The sequence below is a fragment of the Erpetoichthys calabaricus genome, chromosome 3 (genome assembly GCF_900747795.2).
Source record: "Erpetoichthys calabaricus chromosome 3, fErpCal1.3, whole genome shotgun sequence".
NCBI classification, from domain to species: domain Eukaryota; kingdom Metazoa; phylum Chordata; class Cladistia; order Polypteriformes; family Polypteridae; genus Erpetoichthys; species Erpetoichthys calabaricus.
In genome coordinates, this window is record NC_041396.2 from 77,156,932 (window position 1) to 77,180,060 (window position 23,129).

Here is a 23,129-nt window from a genome sequence, read left to right on the forward strand (position 1 = left end):
CCACAATTCATGAATCCAATTAGACCCAAAAAGAACAGATTCTCGACTTACAAGAGTGGAGACATTGATAAACAGGCAGAGTGAATAAGAAATGGGATAGCTAGCAATAGAAATAGGGTTACTATTTAAAAGGCACAAACGTTTGCTTTCTTTCTTTAACCCATTCTACAAATCTATCTGTTGCAATTCTGGATACTTTGGATAGTAGTTTATATTTTGAGAAAAATTAACAGATATTTCACTTCTTTTGTTCAATCATTTTTCATTTCTCTTATCATTTCTGACTGAACAATATGCTCACTAAATTATGTGGTACATTATCATGGTTGTTAGAATTAATACACATTTAGGGTATACTGTGTGAAGAGCTTGTTAGGCTTTCTTGTGAAGCTTTCTGCTCTCCATGTACAGCAGTGGTGATTTCTATGAGTAATCCAGCATTTTTTTTTTGCATAAAAACAACAAAGTAGTTGGGAAAAGTCGTCTTCAGGCATCCTTTTGCATGCACATTTCTGGAAATGAACCAGCATCCTATTCATGGCTAGAATAAAGAAAATTTGATTTATGCTTTCAAATGTTCAGCTTGTCATCAGTTTCAGTATTCTGCTCTAAACAGTAATATAGATATGAAATTATATGATTTCCATTGATCCATTGTTCAATTGCCTACATGTTAATTTACATTAAATCTTTACTTAGCCTTGATCTAGCTGACCATGCCAAACAAACAGTTTTTGTAAAATGTGTGTCAGTAATTTGCAATTTTGCAAAGAGGGTTTAACAATAAAATATAACGAAGAAAAATAATTGATGTTTCCCAATCTCATCTCAAATACTAGAAAATAAAATTTGACCTAAAACACATCTTCTTCCATGTCCAAAAGGAGACTGACGATTGACAGAGTAACACAGATTGGAATTGTCAGGTCTTCTTGTTAGTCATTTCACAATTTCTTCCATTGTTCAGAATGGTATAATTTCAAAAAAATGTTTCAAACAAATGCTGTACTTTTTATTCCAAACCATTTTCATTTGAAATATTGTTTCAAAACATAAAGTTCCATTGCCATAGAAGACAAAACATTTCTATCTGGCAAATATAAAATAACATCAGAATAGAAATGAATGGAAATAGTAAATATGCTTAAGATGAAATGTATAAAACATTTCACTTCTGCAACTTTCATTTTCAAAAAAATGCTTTAAATTAAACGTCTGGGTCACCCCCAGTTAAAAAAACAAATTGCTCCTATAAACTGGTTACATTGGCTCAGGATTGTAATAAGATTTGTTCAGAACATACAGTACACACACATCACTTAAGAAATGTCTTGTGGTGTTATGGGATGTCTAAAACTATAAAATAATCAAAAACTCAGATATAAAACCAATTACAATGTTTTCTTTACACTACCTGTGGATAAAGAAAATGGAAAAGAGGTTCACCATAAAAATTACAGACAGATAAGCTGAAACAAATTCAAAATTATTTCATAATATATAAAACATTTTTGAAGTAAACATGGATTATTTTTAGTTGTAGTTCACAGTATAATACAGGGTGGCCTCAAGTTGAAAATTATAATGTTTATACTAATGGTGATTTATAAATACAACATGTGTTTCACTCAGGTCTGAAATTAAAATTTGACAGCAACTTGACATGAAAATTGTTAATTCCAAAGGCTGAAATCTTTTTTTTTTTTTTTTAAATCTATTTTATCAAAATTGTTATGCAGCAACAGAAAAAAAACATGATTAATACAGTCAACTTAAGTTATGCTTATTATTTTCAAAGTTGTGACTATCCTGTGTTGACTTATTGAGATTGATGGCACTATATACAGAACACACTTTAATGAGAAATAGAAGGTAGGGAGTAAGTGAGACAACGTAAGTCAGTATAGCAGTTCAGTTTTATTTATTTTCTTAACCAGAAAAGTGATTTTCTAATAGCAAAATATCTTTCTAAATCATTAACGTGTATGGCTACATCAGCTAACATTAACTACCCATCCATCCATCCATTATCCAACCCGCTAAATCCTAACTACAGGGTCACGGAGATCTGTTGGAGCCAATCCCAGCCAACATAGGGCACAAGGCAGGAAACAAACCCTGGAAAGGGCACCAGCCCACCGCAGGGCACGCACACACACCAAGCACACACTAGGGACAATTTAGAATCGCCAATGCACCTAACCTGCATGTCTTTGGACTGTGGGAGGAAACCCACTCAGACACGGGGAGAACATGCAAACTCCACGCAGGGAGGACCCGGGAAGCGAACCTGGGTCTCCTAACTGCAAGCAGCAGTGCTACCCACTGTGCCACCATGCTGCCCTAACATTAACTAACTAACATTTTTTTTCTTCAAAATATCAAATGTTTCCATTTAAGCTTGTGGCCTATTTATGTGTCTCTAATGCCGAAAAGAGTTTAATATATATGTATAATATCAGCTGTTTTTGTGTCGCTAATGCTGAAAGCAGTTTAATATATATGTATAATATCAGCATAGAGTTATGTGATTCAAATCTTTCAGAAGCTTGGTTCCCAGTGTATTCCCATGAAATAAGTATTTGTTGGCTTCAATTATTGATTTGCAAAGCCTTAACTCTCCATGTATTTGTTTTCCTGCCATACCCTCAAAGATGTTAAAGTTGGTTGATAGGAAATTTCACTTTATGGTGCCTTGACACCACCCTGTCCAGGACTCCATCAACTGTGACCTTACCTTGGATTCACTAATTTGCATTGCATGTACTGTTTTTATCAGTAGCTTAATTTTATATGAGTATTGATTTCATTTTCAGAACAGAGCAGCAGCATTTATTTTTCTGAGGGAATTTTACATATTTATAGGTTGATCATTTATTTCTGATTGTGTCCTATCAATCTTCTGTGTGAAATTCAGGAGTACAGTATGTACCTGAATATTCATTCACAACACTGCTCTAATTCTACATGTAATGCTAGGATGCACAGTGTTTTAATAATTGAAAAGTAAAGGACAGGGTAGGCAAGTGATTTATTTCTCAGATTTCTAAATTGATATCAGTGAACAGCATAAACATCTTTGGAATGTAGAATAAAACCAGACTACCTAGAGAAAGAACCCATAGAGATGAGACTGTGACTGAGCTAGAAATCAGTTTCTTGAAATTGTGAGCCAACAGCTCTAATCATTACACCACTTTATCACCTGTCAACCATCTTTTTGGTTAAGATCAATGTCTAATATAATTAGACATTGAATACAATTAGAATAAATACAAAAAAAATTGTAAATACTGAGCAATATATTCATTATATTCTGAATCAAAAGGATTACCACAGCATTTTGCAGCACAACGCAATACCTTCTAGGCTGCATATAGTAGGTCAGAGGTTCATCCTACAGCAAGACAATGACCCAAAACATACCTCCAGGCTATGTCAGAACTATGTTAAAGAAAAAAAACAATTCGATACACATCAAAACATGGATTAGCCAGCAAAGTCTCCAGGCTTAAATCCCATTGAGTTAGTTTAGGATGAACTGAACAGAGGGATGAAAGGAAAACAACCTGTAAGTATGTCACATTTGTGGGAACTTTTGCAACAGTGTTGGGAAGATCTTTCTGACCAATATTTGAGTTCCCTTATTGAAAGAATGCCACATGTGTGTTTGGCTGATATACTGTATCAGGAAAAGTTGGCCACTTTGATGAATCAAAAATGTGAATAAAATTTTGTACACTTAATGATTTCTTCACTTATTTTTTTATTTGCCAATTTTTTATTTTTTTCTAAGCCTTGATTTCATGAAACATTAAGACATTAAACTGTATGCATTTCCATAAAAACTGAAAAAACTGAGGTGTTCTAAAACGTTTCACCAGTAGTCTATATGTACACATATTATGTATATACAGTGCAAACTGTGTGTGTACATATAATATATATAATATAATATATATATATATATATATATATATATCAGTCATATGAAAAAGTTTGGGAACCCCTCTCAGCCAGCATAATAATCAACTCTACTTTCAACAAAAAAGATAACAGTGGTATGTCTTTCATTTCCTAGGAACATCTGAGTACTGGGGTGTTTTCCAAACAAAGATTTTTAGTGAAGCAGTATTTAGTTTTGTGGTCATAACAAAAAGTGCTTTGCATGGCAGAAGGAGAACACCACATTCCAAGAAAAACACCTGCTACCTACTGTCAAATTTGGTGGAAGTTCCATCATGCTGTGTGGCTAGTTCAGGGACTGGGGCCCTTGTTAAAGTCGAGGGTTGGATGAATTCAACCCAGTATCAACAAATTCTTCAGGATAATGTTCAAGCATCAGTCACAAAGTTGAAGTTACGCAGGGGTTGGATATTCCAACAAGACAATGACCCAAAACACAATTTCAAAATTTACAAAGGTATTCATGCAGAGGGAGAAGTACAATGTTCTGGAATGTCTGTCACAGTCCCCTGACTTGGATATCATCGAAAATCTATGGGATGATTTGAAGCAGGCTGTCCATGCTCAGCATCCATTAAATTTAACTGAACTGGAGAGATTTTGTATGGAAGAATGGTCAAAAATACTTCAATCCAGAGTCCAGACACTCATCAAAGGCTATAGGAGGCGTCTATAGGCTGTTAGATTTGCAAAAGGAGGCTCAACTAAGTATTGATGTGATATCTCTGTTGGGGTGCCCAAATTTATACACCTATCTAATCTTGGTATGATGCATATTGCATATTTTCTGTTAATCCTATAAACTTAATGTCACTGCTGAAATACTACTGTTTCCATAAGGCATGTCATATATTAAAAGGAAGTTGCTACTTTGAAAGTTCAGCCAATGATAAACAAAAATCCAAAGAATTAAGAGGGGCTCCCAAACTTTTTCATATGACTGTATGTATATATATATATATATATATAAAACATATTGTAATATTGAAACATGGGAGATTAGAGATTTTTGGGGCACCATGAGGGCCAATCCAGTATATTCAAATGAAACATGAGTTAAAGCGAGTCTCCATCAGACTGATTCAAGATAGCATTGCTTCTGGAGATGAAGGTCCTAGGCAGGAAGAGGTGGGTTCAGGTGTGTGGAACTCGGGAGAGGTGTCAGAGGTGTCATGGTTGTTAGTCTTCTGGTCTGCAGAGAGAGGAAAAGAAAAGGCATTAGTTGAAAGCGCCCTCTCGCTTTCCGAATAGTTCAATTATTTGAGCCCGTAAACTGTTCCCTATTCACACGTGTGTGACAGGGTAAACCCATTGGGTTTAGTTCCAAACGATGAAGTCATGAGACAGAGAACCACCTGGTTATGCAAGGATTCGACTCCTTATGAAGTGGCATCCATTGCTGGGGTGCATGGTCCGTCACCAGAGTGAATTCACGACCTAGGACATAGTAACGCAACTGATTAATTGCCCAATTAATCGCCAAGGTTTTCTTTCCACCAATGCACACCTGGTCTCCCAAGTCCTGATCCAGTAGTTTCCGGCTCAGGAACATGATGGAGTGTTCAACACCATTGATGCTTTGGCTCAGCATGGCACCAAGACCTGTGTCCAAAACGTTGGCCTGCAAATTAAAAGGAAAAGAAAAGTCAGAAGTAATTAAGACTGATGCTGATATAATGACCTGTTTTAAGTCATGGAATTCAGCCTGAGTTTTAGCATCCCTTACTACCATGGTAGGAGCCCTCTTCTTTGTAAGGTCTGTGAAGAACGCTGGTCTCTCACTAAACCGGGGAACAAGCCAGCGGTAGTAATCCGCTAAACTTAAGAAAGCCTGCATCTGTTTTTTGTTCTTTGGACGGGTCCAATTCAGGATGGCATTTACTTTGGCCCATTGTGGATGAACATTTCCCCTGCCCTCCAAGTATCTTAAATATTTTGCCTCGGTCAATCCGAGGAAACACTTCACTAAGTGTCAGGAGCACCACAACGAACCTGGTGCACGCATTCCTCCCAGGTGTTGGAACAGATGACAATAGTAAAAATATCAGCCCTTAAACTGTCCCCTGTTTGCATACATGTGACTTTATGTAAGAGATAGACAAATTGATGCAGATTTTTTGCATGCCTGTATTTAGCAGTACTGATTTTATTATGTATTGTATATTAAATTTCTCCAACTGAATTTCCTGTTTGCAAATTTCTAGTTATTATTTCTGTGTATAGAATTTCAGTTTTATAAATGTATTCTTAAATAGATTTTTGTCTTTTTTCCTGCAGTAAAAGTTGATTTTAAGATTAAAAAAGGTAAAAAAATCCATATTACTAACCGAGAATGCTAAACCGGATGATGGACGCAGGCACATCCGGCCATGGGCCGTAGCTGCAAAAAGACGTACTGCGCAGGCGCAAAAAGAGTCCGCGAGAGTCGGCTGAGGAGCCGAGAAAGGCGGACAAAAGAGGGCGAGAGAGGCGGATGAGGGGCCGCGAGAGGCGCAGGCGCAAAAAGAGTCCGCGAGAGTCGGAGAAAGGCGGAGAAAAGAGGGCGACAAAGGCGGATGAGGGGCCGCGAGTGGCGGACAAGACCACAGAAAAAAGGAGTGAGCACATACAAAAAGGAGAAATGAGGCGCAAAGTCAAACGCAGGAAAAGCACGAAACACATTGCACACGAAACTAGACCCGAAAAAAAAAAAAAAAAAAAAAAAAAAGAGGCTCGCGCACAACAGCAAGGCACCTCCCCCCCCTACAAGCACCGGACGGGACACACACCAAGAGGGGGATTCAACAAGCCCATGGAACACAAAAAAAAGAACACAAAACCACCCCACAGACCCTACAAGCGAGGGACGGGACACACACAAAGAGGGGGATTCAACAAGACACAGGAACACAAAAAGAAAGAAGACGCTCGCGCAACAACAATCCTCAACAACCCATCCCCCCCCCCCACCCACATCCATAAGAAGTCACACCCAAAGCCACATATTCTAAAGTGAACGTCAGCACCTTCACACTAGACAGCATAGGTGTCAGCATTGGTGGATCTCCTTACAATAAAGCACTATTAACCGTTCAACTGCAGAAAAGGAAACATATTAACAGTGACTGCGACCCTCCTTATTACTTATCCATATTTCGGATGCTGAGAAAGAAACAAGTCATGAATACACGGTCACGGGTACAAAACGAAAAGGAAAGGATAACAGGAACAAACACATGAAAACGAAAGAAACAACAAAATAGACGGCTATGCAGCATAGGTGGATCTCATTACAATAAGGCACTATTAACCGTTCAACCGCAGAAAAGGCTCCATATTAACAGTGAGTGCAATACTCCTTATTACTTATCCATATTTCTAAAAGAAAAAATGTCTCGACTCCAAAAACGCAAAGCTCAACTAAAGCTTCTAACTAACGATGTACCTAAAAGTAAAAACTTTATGAACTGCGTTAGATCCTACAATAGTTCATTTGCTTTTAGTAAATATCAGGCCACCAAAAGGCAATGGCCCATACTGCTTTCGCATATGTGCACAAATACTGCATCGCATTGGAACAGTGCACCCTGAAACAAATCTACAACGCAAATATGCACAAATCTACATCCTGGATCCACATGACGCAAACTATCAATCAAAGTGCTGCATCGCAACAGGCACGGATTCAAAACGAAACACCTCCCGTCTCAGACATACGTTAACGGCAAGGAAGGCTACAACGGGCGTCTCACACAGCACAGGCAAATCGATTACAGCTCCAAAACAACACGTCCCAAATACTACATATGCAACAACGCGCCTCTCAAACGGCACAAGCAAAACATACACCGGGAAAATTCATTCGGATTAATGAATGTCATTTGCAATCATTGTCATTCAGTTCACTTCCCTGAAGAAACAACTGACAATACAAGTAATACATTTAGACGTTGTTGTCAAAAGGGTCAAATTAGACTGCCTTCTTTACATTCATATACTGAATATCTACAGAAGATTCTAACTGACGATGTACCTGAAAGTGAAATCTTTATCAACTGCATTAGATCCTACAAATCGGTATCCACTATGAACATTGACGGTGGCACTGCACGTGACATCCGTCTTCAAAAAATGTTGTTTATTGATGAATGTACAATGGCATGAAGTCACTTACTCAACACCATTCATAAACTTCTACAAACGTTTATGAATAATAATATTCGATTTGGAGGAAAGGTACTTTTATTAGGAGGAGATTTTAAACAGTGATTAGCTATTCTTCCAGATGCCATGCACTCAGCTATTGTTCACTGCACCTTAAAATACGCAGACAATTGGCATTGCTTTCAAAAGATACAGTTAGTAAAAAAGATACGATGTCCAGAACCAGATCATAACAATTGCTTATTACAACTGAGAGATGGTACACTCACCAATACAGATGGACTTCAGCCACATATTATTACAATTCCTCAAGCCTTTATCTGCGACGACTTAGTTACAGAGAGATTTGGAACAGCAATCTCATTAGACCAAATGCCCCTTTTAACACAACGCACTATATTATGTCCAAAAAATATTAATGTGGAAAACATAAATACCCAAGTCATTCCATTACTTCCTGGAGAAACACAACTCTTTCTAAGCTCTGACAAAGTTGACTCTGATCACGATAATGACCATCTTCATTGACCTTTCAAGTTCTGACCTGGAATTACCTTTTACACTTAAACGGCGTGTACAAAGAAATTTTCCAATAAACCTTTACACTGTGCCACACACTTTATTGTTTGCTTTCCGTCACACTATTCTATATCTCATTCATACATCCCGCTCTTTGTCATTCCCAACACCAGGGGTTGGCGAGCGAAGCGAGCAGGGGGCGGAGACCCCTAGTTAGAATACTAAATAAATAACAATATTAAAAATAATGCATTCAGTTATTCTAATGTTAGTTTAAATAACATAAAGATTTGTCTGACCAAATAGTTCATGGATGTAGAGTTGCACAATATAACATGCTGTTACAAGGCATTTTCAGAATCTTTGACATTGAGTTGTTGTGCTTTTTAGGTTAAATGCTTATTAGTTTTCTAAGCTAGCATGGCTAACAAGCAGATTATTTTTCTTGGCTTTCCTTCTTGATTAATTGTACTGTATTATATTCCTATTTTTTCATCCCATGTTATCAACAGAAAGGTAAACACAGAACAGATAGTTAGCAAATCAATAATATACCCTTGTTAATGAGTATATAACATTAGTCTTACAAGACTCCCATCATTGAACAGTATGTATTCATTAAAGTTGGCCCAGGCTGGTATAGACTCACTTTCTAAAAATATTTTGATGATAATTAAGTATCAAGCAGAAAGTCAGTGTATTTGGGCCAGGAGAGAAGTAATGTGTTTATTACATTTTCTATATAAACTAGGGGGCTCCGCCCCCTGCTCGCTTCGCTCGCCAACCCCTGGTGTTGGGAATGACAAAGAGCGTGATGTATGAATGAGATATAGAATAGTGTGACGGTGTAGATGATGCAAATAGAAAGCAAACAATAAAGTGTGTGGCACAGTGTAAAGGTTTATTTGAAAATTTCTTTGTACACGCCGTTTAAGTGTAAAAGGTAATTCCAGCTCAGAACTTGTAAGGTCATTTAAGATGGTTATTGTTGTGATCAGAGTCAAGTTTGTCAGAACTTAGAAAGAGTTGTGTCTCTCCAGGAAGTAATGGAATGACTTGGGTATTAATGTTTTCCATATTAATATTTTTTGGACATAATATAGTGCGTTGTGTTAAAAGCGGCATTTGGTCTAATGAGATTGCTGTTCCAAATGTCTCTGTAACTAAGTTGTCACAGATAAAGGCTTGAGGAATTGTAATAATATGTGCCTGAAGTCCAGCTGTATTGGTGAGTGTACCATCTCTCAGTTGTAATAAGCAATTGTTATGATCTGGTTCTGGACATCGTATCTTTTTTACTAACTGTATCTTTTGAAAGCAATGCCAATTGTCTGCGTATTTTAAGGTGCACTGAACAATAGCTGAGTGCATGGCATGTGGAAGAATAGCTAATCACTGTCTAAAATCTCCTCCTCATAAAAGTACCTTTCCTTCAAATCGAATATTATTATTCATAAACATTTGTAGAAGTTTATGAATGGTGTTGAGTAAGTGACTTCATGCCATTGAAGATTCATCAATAAACAACATTTTTTCAAGACGGATGTCACGTGCAGTGCCACCGTTAATGTTCATAGTGGATACCGATTTGTAGGATCTAATGCAGTTGATAAAGATTTCACTTTCAGGTACATCGTCAGTTATAAGCCTCTGTAGATATTCAGTATATGAATGTAAAGAAGGCAGTGTAATTTGACCCTTTTGACAACAACGTGTAAATGTATTACTTGTATTTCCAGTTGTTTCTTCAGGGAAGTGAACTGAATGACAATGATTGCAAATGACATTCATTAATCCGAATGAATTTTACTGGTGTATGTTTTTCTTGTGCCGTTTGAGAGGCGCGTTGTTGCATGTGTAGTATTTGGGACGTGTTGTTTTGGAGCTGTAATCGATTTGCCTGTGCTGTGTGAGAAGCCCGTTGTAGCCTTCGCTGCCATTAACGTATGTCTGAGACGGGAGGTGTTTCGTTTTGAATCCGTGCCTGTTGCGATGCAGCACTTTGATTGATAGTTTGCGTCATGTGGATCTAGGATGTAGATTTGTGCATATTTGCGTTGTTGATTTGTTTCAGGGTGCACTGTTCCAATGCGATGCAGTATTTGTGCACATATGCGAAAGTAGTATGGGCCATTGCCTTTTGGTGGCCTGATATTTACTCCGGTATATGCAAAAGCAAATGAACCATTGTAGGATCTAATGCAGTTCATAAAGTTTTTACTTTTAGGTACATCGTTAGTTAGAAGCTTTAGTTGAGCTTTGCGTTTTTGGAGTCGAGACATTTTTTCTTTTAGAAATATGGATAAGTAATAAGGAGTATTGCACTCACTGTTAATATGGAGCCTTTTCTGCGGTTGAACGGTTAATAGTGCCTTATTGTAATGAGATCCACCTATGCTGCATAGCCGTCTATTTTGTTGTTTCTTTCGTTTTCGTGTGTTTGTTCCTGTTATCCTTTCCTTTTCGTTTTGTACCCGTGACCGTGTATTCATGACTTGTTTCTTTCTCAGCATGCGAAATATGGATAAGTAATAAGAAGGATCGCAGTCACTGTTAATATGTTTCTTTTTCTGCAGTTGAACGGTTAATAGTGCTTTATTGTAAGGAGATCCACCAATGCTGACACCTATGCTGTCTAGTGTGAAGGTGTTGATGTTCACTTTAGAATATGTGGCTTTGGGTGTCACTTCTTCTGGATGTGTGTGTGTGGGGGGGGGGGAGGGGGGGGTTGAAGATTGTTGTCGCGCGAGCGTCTTCTTTCTTTTTGTGTTCCTGTGTCTTGTTGAATCCCCCTCTTTGTGTGTGTCCCGTCCCTTGCTTGAAGGGTCTGTGGGGTGGTTTTGTGTTCTTTTTTTTGTGTTCCATGGGCTTGTTGAATCCCCCTCTTGGTGTGTGTCCCGTCCGGTGCCTGTAGGGGGGGGGGTGCCTTGCTGTTGTGCGCGAGCCTCTTTTTTTTTTTTTTTTTTTTTTTTTGGTCTAGTTTCGTGTGCAATGTGTTTCGTGCTTTGCTTGCGTTTGAATACTTTTTTATGTGCCGTTTCCTTTTTTCGGTGCTCTTTGCGCCTCATTTCTCAATTTTTCCTGTGCTCACTCCTTTTTTCTGTGGTCTTGTCCGCCTCTCGCGGCCCCTCATCCGCCTCTCTCGCCCTCTTCTATCCGCCTTTCTCGGCTCCTCAGCCGACCCTCGCGGACTCTTTTTGCGCCTGCGCAGTACGTCTTTTTGCAGCTACGGCCCATTGCCGGATGTGCCTGCGTCCATCATCCGGTTTAGCATTCTCGGTTAGTAATATGGATTGTAGTGAGTGACAATTGTTAGGTACCTGAAAGCCCAAAGATTCATATTAGGTTTTTATAGATAAAAATTCTTAGCTTTTAATACCTGTATTCTAATTTTATTGAGGTTTAGTTTAGTAAATATCTAGGGTTGGTCCTCATTAACACTAGAATCCCTGAAGCTTACGAAAAAACTCGTAATCCTGGACCACCTTAAATTCTTTTGTACCTCTCCATTAGTAAATGTAGGATGACAGGAAATGCGAGGCAGGAATTGTTGAACACATAACTGAAAAAGAAATGTTTGATCAACACGGGCATGCTACTTCAGTACGTGAATGACTTTAGCTGCAGGTGGAAGCTCGTGTCGCACTTTATGCAGCTGTTCTTACAGTTCTGCATTTGTCTAGAAACGGCTCCATAAACTTTATGACCTTAGTCTTGGAACGTCTTTGTCCCGTGGGATGACTTTTCCTAAATAAGGAATGGCATTGCACATGTACTTTGTCATCATGCCCATATCTATCAAACACAGGATGCTCTGCAGTCTACTTTTGACTTTACGCTATAGGGAGATATACAGTGGTGTGAAAAACTATTTGCCCCCTTCCTGATTTCTTATTCTTTTGCATGTTTGTCACACAAAATGTTTCTGATCATCAAACACATTTAACCATTAGTCAAATATAACACAAGTAAACACAAAATGCAGTTTTTAAATGATGGTTTTTATTATTTAGGGAGAAAAAAAATCCAAACCTACATGGCTCTGTGTGAAAAAGTAATTGCCCCCTTGTTAAAAAATAACCTAACTGTGGTGTATCACACCTGAGTTCAATTTCCGTAGCCACCCCCAGGCCTGATTACTGCCACACCTGTTTCAATCAAGAAATCACTTAAATAGGAGCTGCCTGACACAGAGAAGTAGACCAAAAGCACCTCAAAAGCTAGACATCATGCCAAGATCCAAAGAAATTCAGGAACAAATGAGAACAGAAGTAATTGAGATCTATCAGTCTGGTAAAGGTTATAAAGCCATTTCTAAAGCTTTGGGACTCCAGCGAACCACAGTGAGAGCCATTATCCACAAATGGCAAAAACATGGAACAGTGGTGAACCTTCCCAGGAGTGGCCGGCCGACCAAAATTACCCCAAGAGCGCAGAGACGACTCATCCGAGAGGTCACAAAAGACCCCAGGACAACGTCTAAAGAACTGCAGGCCTCACTTGCCTCAATTAAGGTCAGTGTTCACGACTCCACCATAAGAAAGAGACTGGGCAAAAACGGCCTGCATGGCAGATGTCCAAGACGCAAACCACTGTTAAGCAAAAAGAACATTAGGGCTCGTCTCAATTTTGCTAAGAAACATCTCAATGATTGCCAAGACTTTTGGGAAAATACCTTGTGGACTGATGAGACAAAAGTTGAACTTTTTGGAAGGCAAATGTCCCGTTACATCTGGCGTAAAAGGAACACAGCATTTCAGAAAAAGAACATCATACCAACAGTAAAATATGGTAGTGGTAGTGTGATGGTCTGGGGTTGTTTTGCTGCTTCAGGACCTGGAAGGCTTGCTGTGATAGATGGAACCATGAATTCTACTGTCTACCAAAAAATCCTGAAGGAGAATGTTCGGCCATCTGTTCGTCAACTCAAGCTGAAGCGATCTTGGGTGCTGCAACAGGACAATGACCCAAAACACACCAGAAAATCCACCTCTGAATGGCTGAAGAAAAACAAAATGAAGACTTTGGAGTGGCCTAGTCAAAGTCCTGACCTGAATCCAATTGAGATGCTATGGCATGACCTTAAAAAGGTGGTTCATGCTAGAAAACCCTCAAATAAAGCTGAATTACAACAATTTTGCAAAGATGAGTGGGCCAAAATTCCTCCAGAGCGCTGTCAAAGACTCATTGCAAGTTATCGCAAACGCTTGATTGCAGTTATTGCTGCTAAGGGTGGCCCAACCAGTTATTAGGTTCAGGGGGCAATTACTTTTTCACACAGGGCCATGTAGGTTTGGATTTTTTTTTCTCCCTAAATAATAAAAACCACCATTTACAAACTGCATTTTGTGTTTACTTGTGTTATATTTGACTAATGGTTAAATGTGTTTGATGATCAGAAACATTTTGTGTGACAAACATGCAAAAGAATAAGAAATCAGGAAGGGGGCAAATAGTTTTTCACACCACTGTAAGTAATACAGTATATAAATAAATGTTTAAATAAATGATTTTTATATAAAGACCATCACAGAACATAATCACAAACAGAACTTTTGACAAGCTGTGTAAGCCCTGCTGTTTCGTTGAAGGGCATGCGTGTGGCAGATTGACTGGCAGAAGGGCATGCGTGTGGCAGATTGACTGGCAGAATGACGGCCGACCTGTTGCTGCATCCAAACAGTGCTATCTTTCGCCTTCATGCCTGGTCCAGCTGCGTTGTTCTTATGTGTGAGTGCATGTTTCTTGCGGGGAGGGCTTCTGTTCTCTTTCTCCGATGTAGAACCCTCATCTTCATCTGAGTTCACCACTGTTATAGCACGTCTTTATTTGAAAATGGTAGTGTCAGATCTGGGGGAGTGTGGACGTGACTGAGAGAATAAAACTGAATTAAAAAAAATAAATAAATAAAAGCTAACCTTTACAAGTACCATAAATTTACACCGGTTGTTACAGACTCAAATCAAATGTATGTTTTTATTTCTATAATAGTAACAATAAGAGCAGCTCACTACTCAAAACAGTGATTCTAGGAAGCACCCTGAATCGAACCGAGAACCTCTTGATTATGAGTCAACAGTTATTACAGTTATTAACGTTGTACCATAACCCAATTTCTTTTTTTATGGTTATATTCTTGAATAAAAGCACACTTGTTTTGTTATACTTAGTACCTTTTGTGAATGTTTATTTGATATTTGGACTTCAGTCTTCAAACATTATACACTTCATGTTTACATTTTGTCAATTATTACTAAAACATGAAAATGTTTCTTTTGCAGTTATGTGGTCAACAATTCCTGCATCACATTTCCTGTCATCCTACATTTACATAGATCGTTGTAGACACGGAACACACATGAAATGTATGTATTCTAAATGACAATATATTATTTACCCTGTACAATTCCAGGCACCTCACACCCAGATAAACAGACTGTAGCTCTCAGAATCTTCTTTGCGACTTGAGCTGCGTCGGTAGGGAGATGGGATAGTAGGCTGCTTGCTGCTTGTGCTGATCGACATATTTACAAAAGAAAAGACGCTGATGGAGTGGTGTGAAGGAATTTAAGGTAGTCTGGGATTACGAGTTTTTTCTTAGGCTTCAGGGATTCTAGTGTTAACTGATGCCGCTGGCTTTAACTCTGGTTCTCTGCAACCTTGTAATGTAAAGTAAACTTACTGTATAGACTTTTGTAGATACCGCAGCTAAATATAACAAACAATTCAGTTACAAGTTCTGAAACAAGTACAGTTTTGAAAAGGATTAAAAACACCATACAATTCATGTAATAAATTTTGATACAAAATGTTAAATTAATGTGAAGTAGCAGTCTGTAGAATAATTTTATTTTTTCTAATAAAATAGCAACATCATTCTTCTTAATTTATTTCAATCTAATTACACTTTTTGCATTCCTAGATGTATTTGGGAATCAAAACTAGAAATATCATAGTAAATGGTATTGATTTAAAAAGATAAAACTAGTAATTTCGTACTACTGGATAGTCTGCATTTCTACACATTTGTAGTATGATTTATGTTGTACAGAAAAAAATAACCAGTATTTGTTAAACTGAGTATGACACACTGTTTATTAAATGAAAAACTTTATTTGAAAGTGAACAATACATTGATGAATGAAATAAAAATCATATTAAGCATAACAATTGACACAATTACTTTTCGAGAACGAATTTGGCAAAATTCAGTTCAATTTTAGACCCATTATCTGGCAATATCTAGCATCCATCATCTAAATAAAATAATAACTAAGACTGAATTTTAATGTTTTCTTTTTTAGGAAGGTTTTAAAATTTCTTGGCAGGAAGATGAGTAAGAACTAAATCAGTGTTTAACTTAGAAAATTTATTCTTGGTATAAGGAATAGGTAGTATTCAGGGAGCTTTGAGTGTTATGGAAAATTATCTGTATTCTTGTTCTTAAGGGTGTTTTTAGTGTAATGTAAATAGTGATTACATATTTATTCACCCTTTGGAAAATTGTATAGAGAACTGTGCTCAAGCAGCATCCTTGTCCATTCATGTGATTTTTTTAAAATGACCTTTTTTCTTTACTAACATTTGTTTTAATCTTATCTAATAAGATTTTTTAACTTGCCTGCGATCACTTCAAGCAGTGATAGAACAGATCTGGTAATGCAGAGAGTAAAATAATGTCTCAATACAAATGTGACACAGTAAATAATTCAGTTATTGAGGTTCCCTGTGTTAAGACCAATCATTTTGAAAATTCCCCAGTTTAAAAGACAACAATACAGTAGGTGCTTTGTGTTGCGTTCCCAATAACTTCAATGCATTTTGCTCAGTTCTGCGATATTTGCAAACACTTCTGTGATTTCTCTGAACTCGAGGCAAAGCGAACACCGTGGAGTTCACTCATTACTAGTAAGGAGTGATTGTGACACCAAGGCTGTCAGTTAGGCGTTCAAAGATTTTTGTCCAAAATTATGTTAATTTGGTGCATGTCCAAAACATGTGGCCCAGTGAGGCTGGAGCTACACTGCAACATTCACAGGTTGAGTCTTGCCGTGGATAAATTATAGACAACTTTAAACAAAATAAACACGCTTGACAAAAAATTTTTAAGTTGAATGATTGAGTGCTTTGCACATATGTAGCTAGATTTTATTCTGGGCATGACTGCCTTCCACTCCTTTTCTGAAATATTAAGTGAAGGACCCTTTCCCCATTTTACTCTGGGATCTTTGAAAGGAAGGGACTTTAAAATGTGTTTTATATACTGCAGAGGTACCATCTGAGTCTTCAGGTGATCCGTTTAGCAAAGTTTTAAATTTGAAAATAATGGAAAAATTGATAACAAATTACATTTGAAGCTTAATTGTTCGTAGGATGCAAAGACATGTTCTATGTACAGATATCTAAGTGTCTTAATTCCGGACATTCTCCTAATATTAAATACTTTTTATGTCTGAAAGAGTGGAAAAAGGTGGTTGTCATGTAGTGGTGCAACAGATACGAGCTTTTCTGTCTTAAATTGCTTCCTACATTAGTTCCATATTCAGAGTGAAAGAAGGGCAATTGGATTATTAATGTATTGACAATAATTTGTATATAGTGGGGCACAAAGCAAGGATTATTAAGAAGTACTGCAAGACTTTATTTCTATTATGTCCAAGCTTGTGTATATTCATTGATTTGTGTCAATGTCCAGGTCTTTTATGACTTGTATATTTGCCATCCAGTAATAAAATTGAAAGTTAGGTAGTGCCATGCCCCCTTCTGCTTTAGGTTGTTGCAGAGTCACCCTTAGGATGCGTGGATGTTTTGAATTCCAAATAAATGAAGTTATGATTGAGTCTGATTTCTTAAAAAATGATTTGTTAATGTATATAGGGATGCTTTGAAATAGAAAAAGAAGCTTGGGAAGGCTGTTCATCTTAACAGTGTTGATTCTCCTTGCTAATGTGAGATGGAGGGTAGACCATCTATTCATGTCTTGCTTAATTTGTTCCATGCAGACATCTAAATTTTGTTGGAAAAGAGCTTTACCTGTGATATTTACTCCTAGATATTTAAACTGATCTGCTAAGATAAAAGGGAAGGTGTCCAGGCTAATATTGTGTGCTAGAGAGCTCACTAGAAAAAGCACACTTTTATTCAAATTGGTTTTGAGTCCAGATATCTTTTGAAAATCTGCTAGTGCTTTTTGGTCTACTGACACAGAATTTTGTGAATTCCGTCTGATTAACTTGTGACATTTTTTCTAAATTTAAAGCCTAAAGAGATGTGACCCAAAGTGAGAAATAACCATAAAAAAAAATCAACCATAGCATCAACTATATCCTGTTTTACATCCAATTTCTACTAAAAATAATCTAGGATTCAGTATATTTAATCCATTCTTGTAATGCAATCTAATCTTTTGACCTGCTACTAAAGATGGGACATCAGAATCTAATGGCACTGCACTAATTTTTGAAACCATGTTGAGATTAACCTGGTTTAAAGTCCTTAGCAGTCCCATAATTGGATCCTGACAAAAAAATTAATAAACATGATCATTCAATATGCAAGCAGTATTCTTTTATGCAGCACTTTGAATTTAAGATGTCTAATTATCATTTTTGCAGTTAACGTTTTGAAAGGTTAATAATTTGTGCTGAAAGTTTTTAATTCAGTAATCCATCTGATTTGACAAAGTGAAACTGAAAACTTATTTAACAACTTAATCACCATGCAAAAAAGCACATGAAATGCTTTAATCTTGATGTTGTTTGTAAGAGATTTGTCTGACACTTTCAAAGTCTTATTTTTATATCACTTTGATTCTTGTTTCCTCAGTGAGGCATTCTCACTAGTTATCCAGATAATCCAGGTTTATCTCATTATGTTTATTTTAACTTACCATTGTATCTTCCTGTACTAAAAGAAGCTAAGGAAATTTTAATTGCCATTTTCTTCAATTTTTGCTTCACTATAACATAGCAAATTATGTTTATCACAAGCTAGTCTTAAGACCAAGTATCCATTTAAGTATTGTGGAGAGTTGGAGACAGAATGGCATTTTTGAAGTGGCTTTCCATGCACTACTGTCAGTGGTACAATGAATCATTTGTGGCTCAGGCCAGTGAAAGATAGTTTATTATACTGGCTTTAAATGGACTTGTACTAAGCAACAGTGGTTCTGCAAGAAACAGCTGATAAAGGAATCAGCCAGCATTTCCCCAGTCGTTAGATGACATCAGCTCAGTCCAGAGGAAAACTTCTTAGGCCCTGCTTTGTACTTATAAAGGAAAGACATCTTAAAAGCAGTTTTCAATGACTCACACTGTAAGTGACTTAACAGTGTGTAAGGCTACAAAGACACCATTGGCCCCCCAGACGGTACTTTGTCTTGGTGGGATTGCCACTTAATAAGGAATTTCTCAACCCTTTGGCAGCTCTAGGTGATGCCCAGAAGTAGTGCAAATAGGATTCATGGGTATAAAGGCCCACCTCTTACTAGTGCACTCTAGCATATCAATAAGTATATCTCTAACAAATTTAAAAAAATGATTAGTGTCTGAAAAAATTGTGCATCTCACACAATTATAGAAGAATCCAGATGGCATGTTTCGATTGTTTGAATTATCTGGAAGTCTGAAAGGCACAATGCAATCTCCATTTTCCCTTGTATATGAGTTATGTTGTAAACTGAATACAGTGAAGACATTTTGACTTCTTTTTGTTTGTAGGTCACCAGATGAGTTTCATGTCATTATGTCATTTGTATATTTTGTTCCTGTAAGGGGTTGTTCGTTTTTTATTGTCTACTGCTAAGAAAGCATAAAGTTACTGTGATACACAAAGAGATTAACTAATAGTTGGTAGTAATGACTGCCATTGTAAATAATGTCCAAGGGAGTATTTTTTTAGGTGCTGGAGTTCATTAATAGCTTTCTTTCATTTTGTCATGAAGATCACATTAGTCAACAAAGAGAAGTTCTGAATTCTTTAAGACTGCTGTAGTTCGGTACTTTTTTTGTGGATAGTTTTAACTTGAAAATGGTTTGGAGTTCCTTACACGTATCAGTAAACAGCAGCCTTACTAATATTCCTTTTACTGTGTTTTCTTGATTTTTCCTGAAAGTTCTGTTGTATTAGTTTAGAGAAAAAAAATACATTTCTTTTTAACTATTTTTAGGTAGTGTAATCATATTAGTTCATTTTTTATTTGAGAATTTCATGCATTTTAAACACATTTGGTGAGAAGAATTGTTAAATTAAAATAGGGAAAATTTTGCTTCATGAGCCTCAGCTTGGATTACTTAATGTAGTGTTGTTGTTTCACTTATGATTGTCTGCATTATTCCCTGTGCATAAGCTCAGATGAATGCAAAGTAGCAAGTACTGAAAGCACTGCCCTTTGTGTTCTTTTTTTTTTTTAGTGGGACTTCTCCTTTGGCTTGTTTAAACGCAATGCTACATACCAACTCCAGAGGAGAAGAAGGAATTTTCTACAAAGTGCCAGGTCGTATGGGAGTCTACACTTTGAAGGTGAGTAAACAAATGACACTATAGAAAAAAGCATGGGGAATTGAAAAAGAATATAAAATTGGGTATGTTTGTAAATACTCAAGGCATTAAAGGTAGAAGAAAGAAAGGGGAATTGGGTAATTGTTTCCAGTATCTTAAGCCATTTTTGTCATGTGTTCTTTTCAGTTTTACAAACTGAACAATATATTTTTCGGTGGTTTATATATTACGTGCTGTTTTGAAGTGACTTCTTCAGTTGCATTTCCATCTAATGAAAACAAAGTCACACCATATTGTCACCTAAACAATTACAGACTTTGGGTGCTCTTTAAATTTTATATCAAAACTAAGTTAAAATATAGGGTGATTATCAAAAGTCATATTGCATTGCATGGATGTAAGTTTAGTGTTCTTAGGTTTATGTGTGAACATTTCATTAATCTGTGTAATCTGCACATGGAAGAAGTTCTAGCTTTGCTTGTAAAAGGCAGACTTGTCATGTCACTAGTTCTAATCAGTCTTGTTGCTTGGAAGTAGACTTAAATCTGATTATAGAGTAATGAAATTCCAAAATCCTGCCATGTAAACTCGGTGGTTGGATTGGTGAATCCTATTTTTCTCAGTATTCTGTTTGCAACTAATCATGTTAGAGGATTTGGATTACTTGATTCAAATCCTTTCTGCTTTGCACAGTCTAGAGGAGGTCTGTAAAATTTCATGCATTCTTACATGAAATTTATAATGCAAGAATTCATTTGTGTTCTACCCCCAGTGTTGAACACAGTATGTTCTCAGTAATTTGGGACGTCATGCTCTCTAGCTATGTATTGCATTTCATTATTATTATTATATTTTGTTGTTGAAATCCGGCTTGTACTTTTCTTCTGAATTACCTTTACAGACAGGTGCAATATTTGATTACAACGGAAATACCAAACATCTATAACATAAAAAGTGATTAGTAAATTCCAAAAAAAGAAAAAAGTTGAAATAAAATGTAATTTCTGTGTCTTTTTTATTATAATAATGTAGTAAACTCATTGATCTGTTTTAAATGATTTATTTATTATGTAAGAAAGGAATAAAATAAGACTCTCATAATCACTTTGTACATCACAACAAAAGACAAAATACAGAACAAAGGGTAAAACATTTCAGGTGTAGTTTACATTTAGAAGATATGCTTATCTCAAAGCAGGAGCCACATACCATGAGAACACCTAATTAAACAAATCGGGGGAAAAAAAAAACTTCTGAATCATTTTCAGTTTTCCCAGGAAGTTTACAAATACTTTAATTTAATAAGAAGCTCAGTGCTTGCTTTGTAACTAAACTAGTAAACAGATGTTTAGCGTACACCAGGGTGGTATTTTTCCTACGTGGATTAGTCGTTTAGCTGGATGTAATTGTTGACGATTTGGCCTGATCCTGGATCTGTCGGTTTTTCAAAACTCTTGCTGGAAGTGTTGTCATAGCAACACATCCTAATCCTCAAACCTGCTCGGAGCAGGTTTGTTCTACGTTAACAAGGATTAGTTTACACACGTAATCGGTGACGGTGCATGGAAGTCACCCAGTCATGGCTTCGCCGTTCATGAATGAGCGAACAATTGGTATTGGTGCGCAAATTATATGAAGAGAATTTCATATAGAGAGGGTTTTGCGTGATCGGCAAAATCCTTTATTGCTTCTGGAGGAAATTCTTTTCGAAAGATACCACTTTAGCCACGGGAGAATATTGTACCTCAACGATTTATTAGCACCTTATATTCGAAGTCAAACTAGGCGAAGTCGGGCTCTCACAACCACACAGACAGTATGCATTGCTTTGAGGTTTTTTACAAGCGGCACTTTTTTTATATACTGTAGGCGATGCAGAAAATCTAACTAAAAGTACAGTTTGCCAGGCAATTTTTAAAGTCTGTTTGGCTCTGAAACATTTCCTTCGGGTTTTCATACTGTTTCCTGGACACCTGTGTGTGCAGACAATAAAACAGGCGTTTCATGCCATTGCAGGTAGGTAATACACAAGTAAAAACACCCACAGTTCCATGTAGAATCTCAATCAGCCTAACATTCTCATTACCAGGACTTCCAAATGTGATTGGGGTACATGGGACTGATCAGAGTGGAGTTTGATCAAACATTATTTGGAAAGTGTACCACTCCTCCTGATGAATAATCAGACACAGTGTCTTCATCAAATATTTGACCTTCATCAATATCCCGTTGGTCAGACACAGGTTCAAGGGATATGATATTCCCTGCAACTGACTCAACAAAAAAGAGGACTATATGGAACATACCTATGGCACACATGGAGGACAAATATATGCAATGACCATCCTTTACCTGAAATGAAGTGACCACTGCATCCTGCCACTGGTTCTGAGGAGGAGCTTACACCTGGAATGCCCTCAGAATCAGGGCGATGGGCATTTTGCTAGAGAGCCAACTCTTCTGCAGGGGTTAGGTGTGGACCGTGTGGACCTCCACCTATTTTTTGCTTGTCTGCCTTCTTGTTAGCTTTAAAATTAATGTTTTTTTATATTATATATGATTATGTCAACAATTCTTTAAATAGTTATACAGTAATCCCTCCTCCATCACGGGGGTTGCGTTCCAGAGCCACCCGCGAAATAAGAAAATCCGCGAAGTAGAAACCATATGTTTATATGGTTATTTTTATATTGTCATGCTTGGGTCACAGATTTGCGCAGAAACACAGGAGGTTGTAGAGAGACAGGAACGTTATTCAAACACTGCAAACAAACATTTGTCTCTTTTTCAAAAGTTTAAACTGTGCTCCATGACAAGACAGAGGTGACAGTTCCGTCTCACAATTAAAAGAATGCAAACATATCTTCCTCTTCAAAGGAGTGCGCGTCAGGAGCAGATAATGTCAGAGAGATAGAGAAAAGCAAACAAATCAATAGGGCTGTTTGGCTTTTAAGTGTGCGAAGCACTGCGGCACAAAGCTGTTGAAAGCGGCAGCTCACACC

At 37.2% G+C, this 23,129-nt stretch overlaps 1 protein-coding gene across 2 annotated transcripts in view; it reads left to right on the plus strand.

Moving 5' to 3' along the window:
• Positions 1-23,129, plus strand: part of asxl2 (ASXL transcriptional regulator 2) — a 315,486-nt gene that overhangs the window by 148,618 nt on the left and 143,739 nt on the right. For both annotated transcript variants that reach the window (XM_028796937.2, XM_028796939.2), the window contains exon 3: positions 20,040-20,148. In XM_028796937.2, the coding sequence (XP_028652770.1) occupies positions 20,040-20,148 (109 nt within the window). The remainder of the gene's footprint in view (positions 1-20,039; positions 20,149-23,129) is intronic.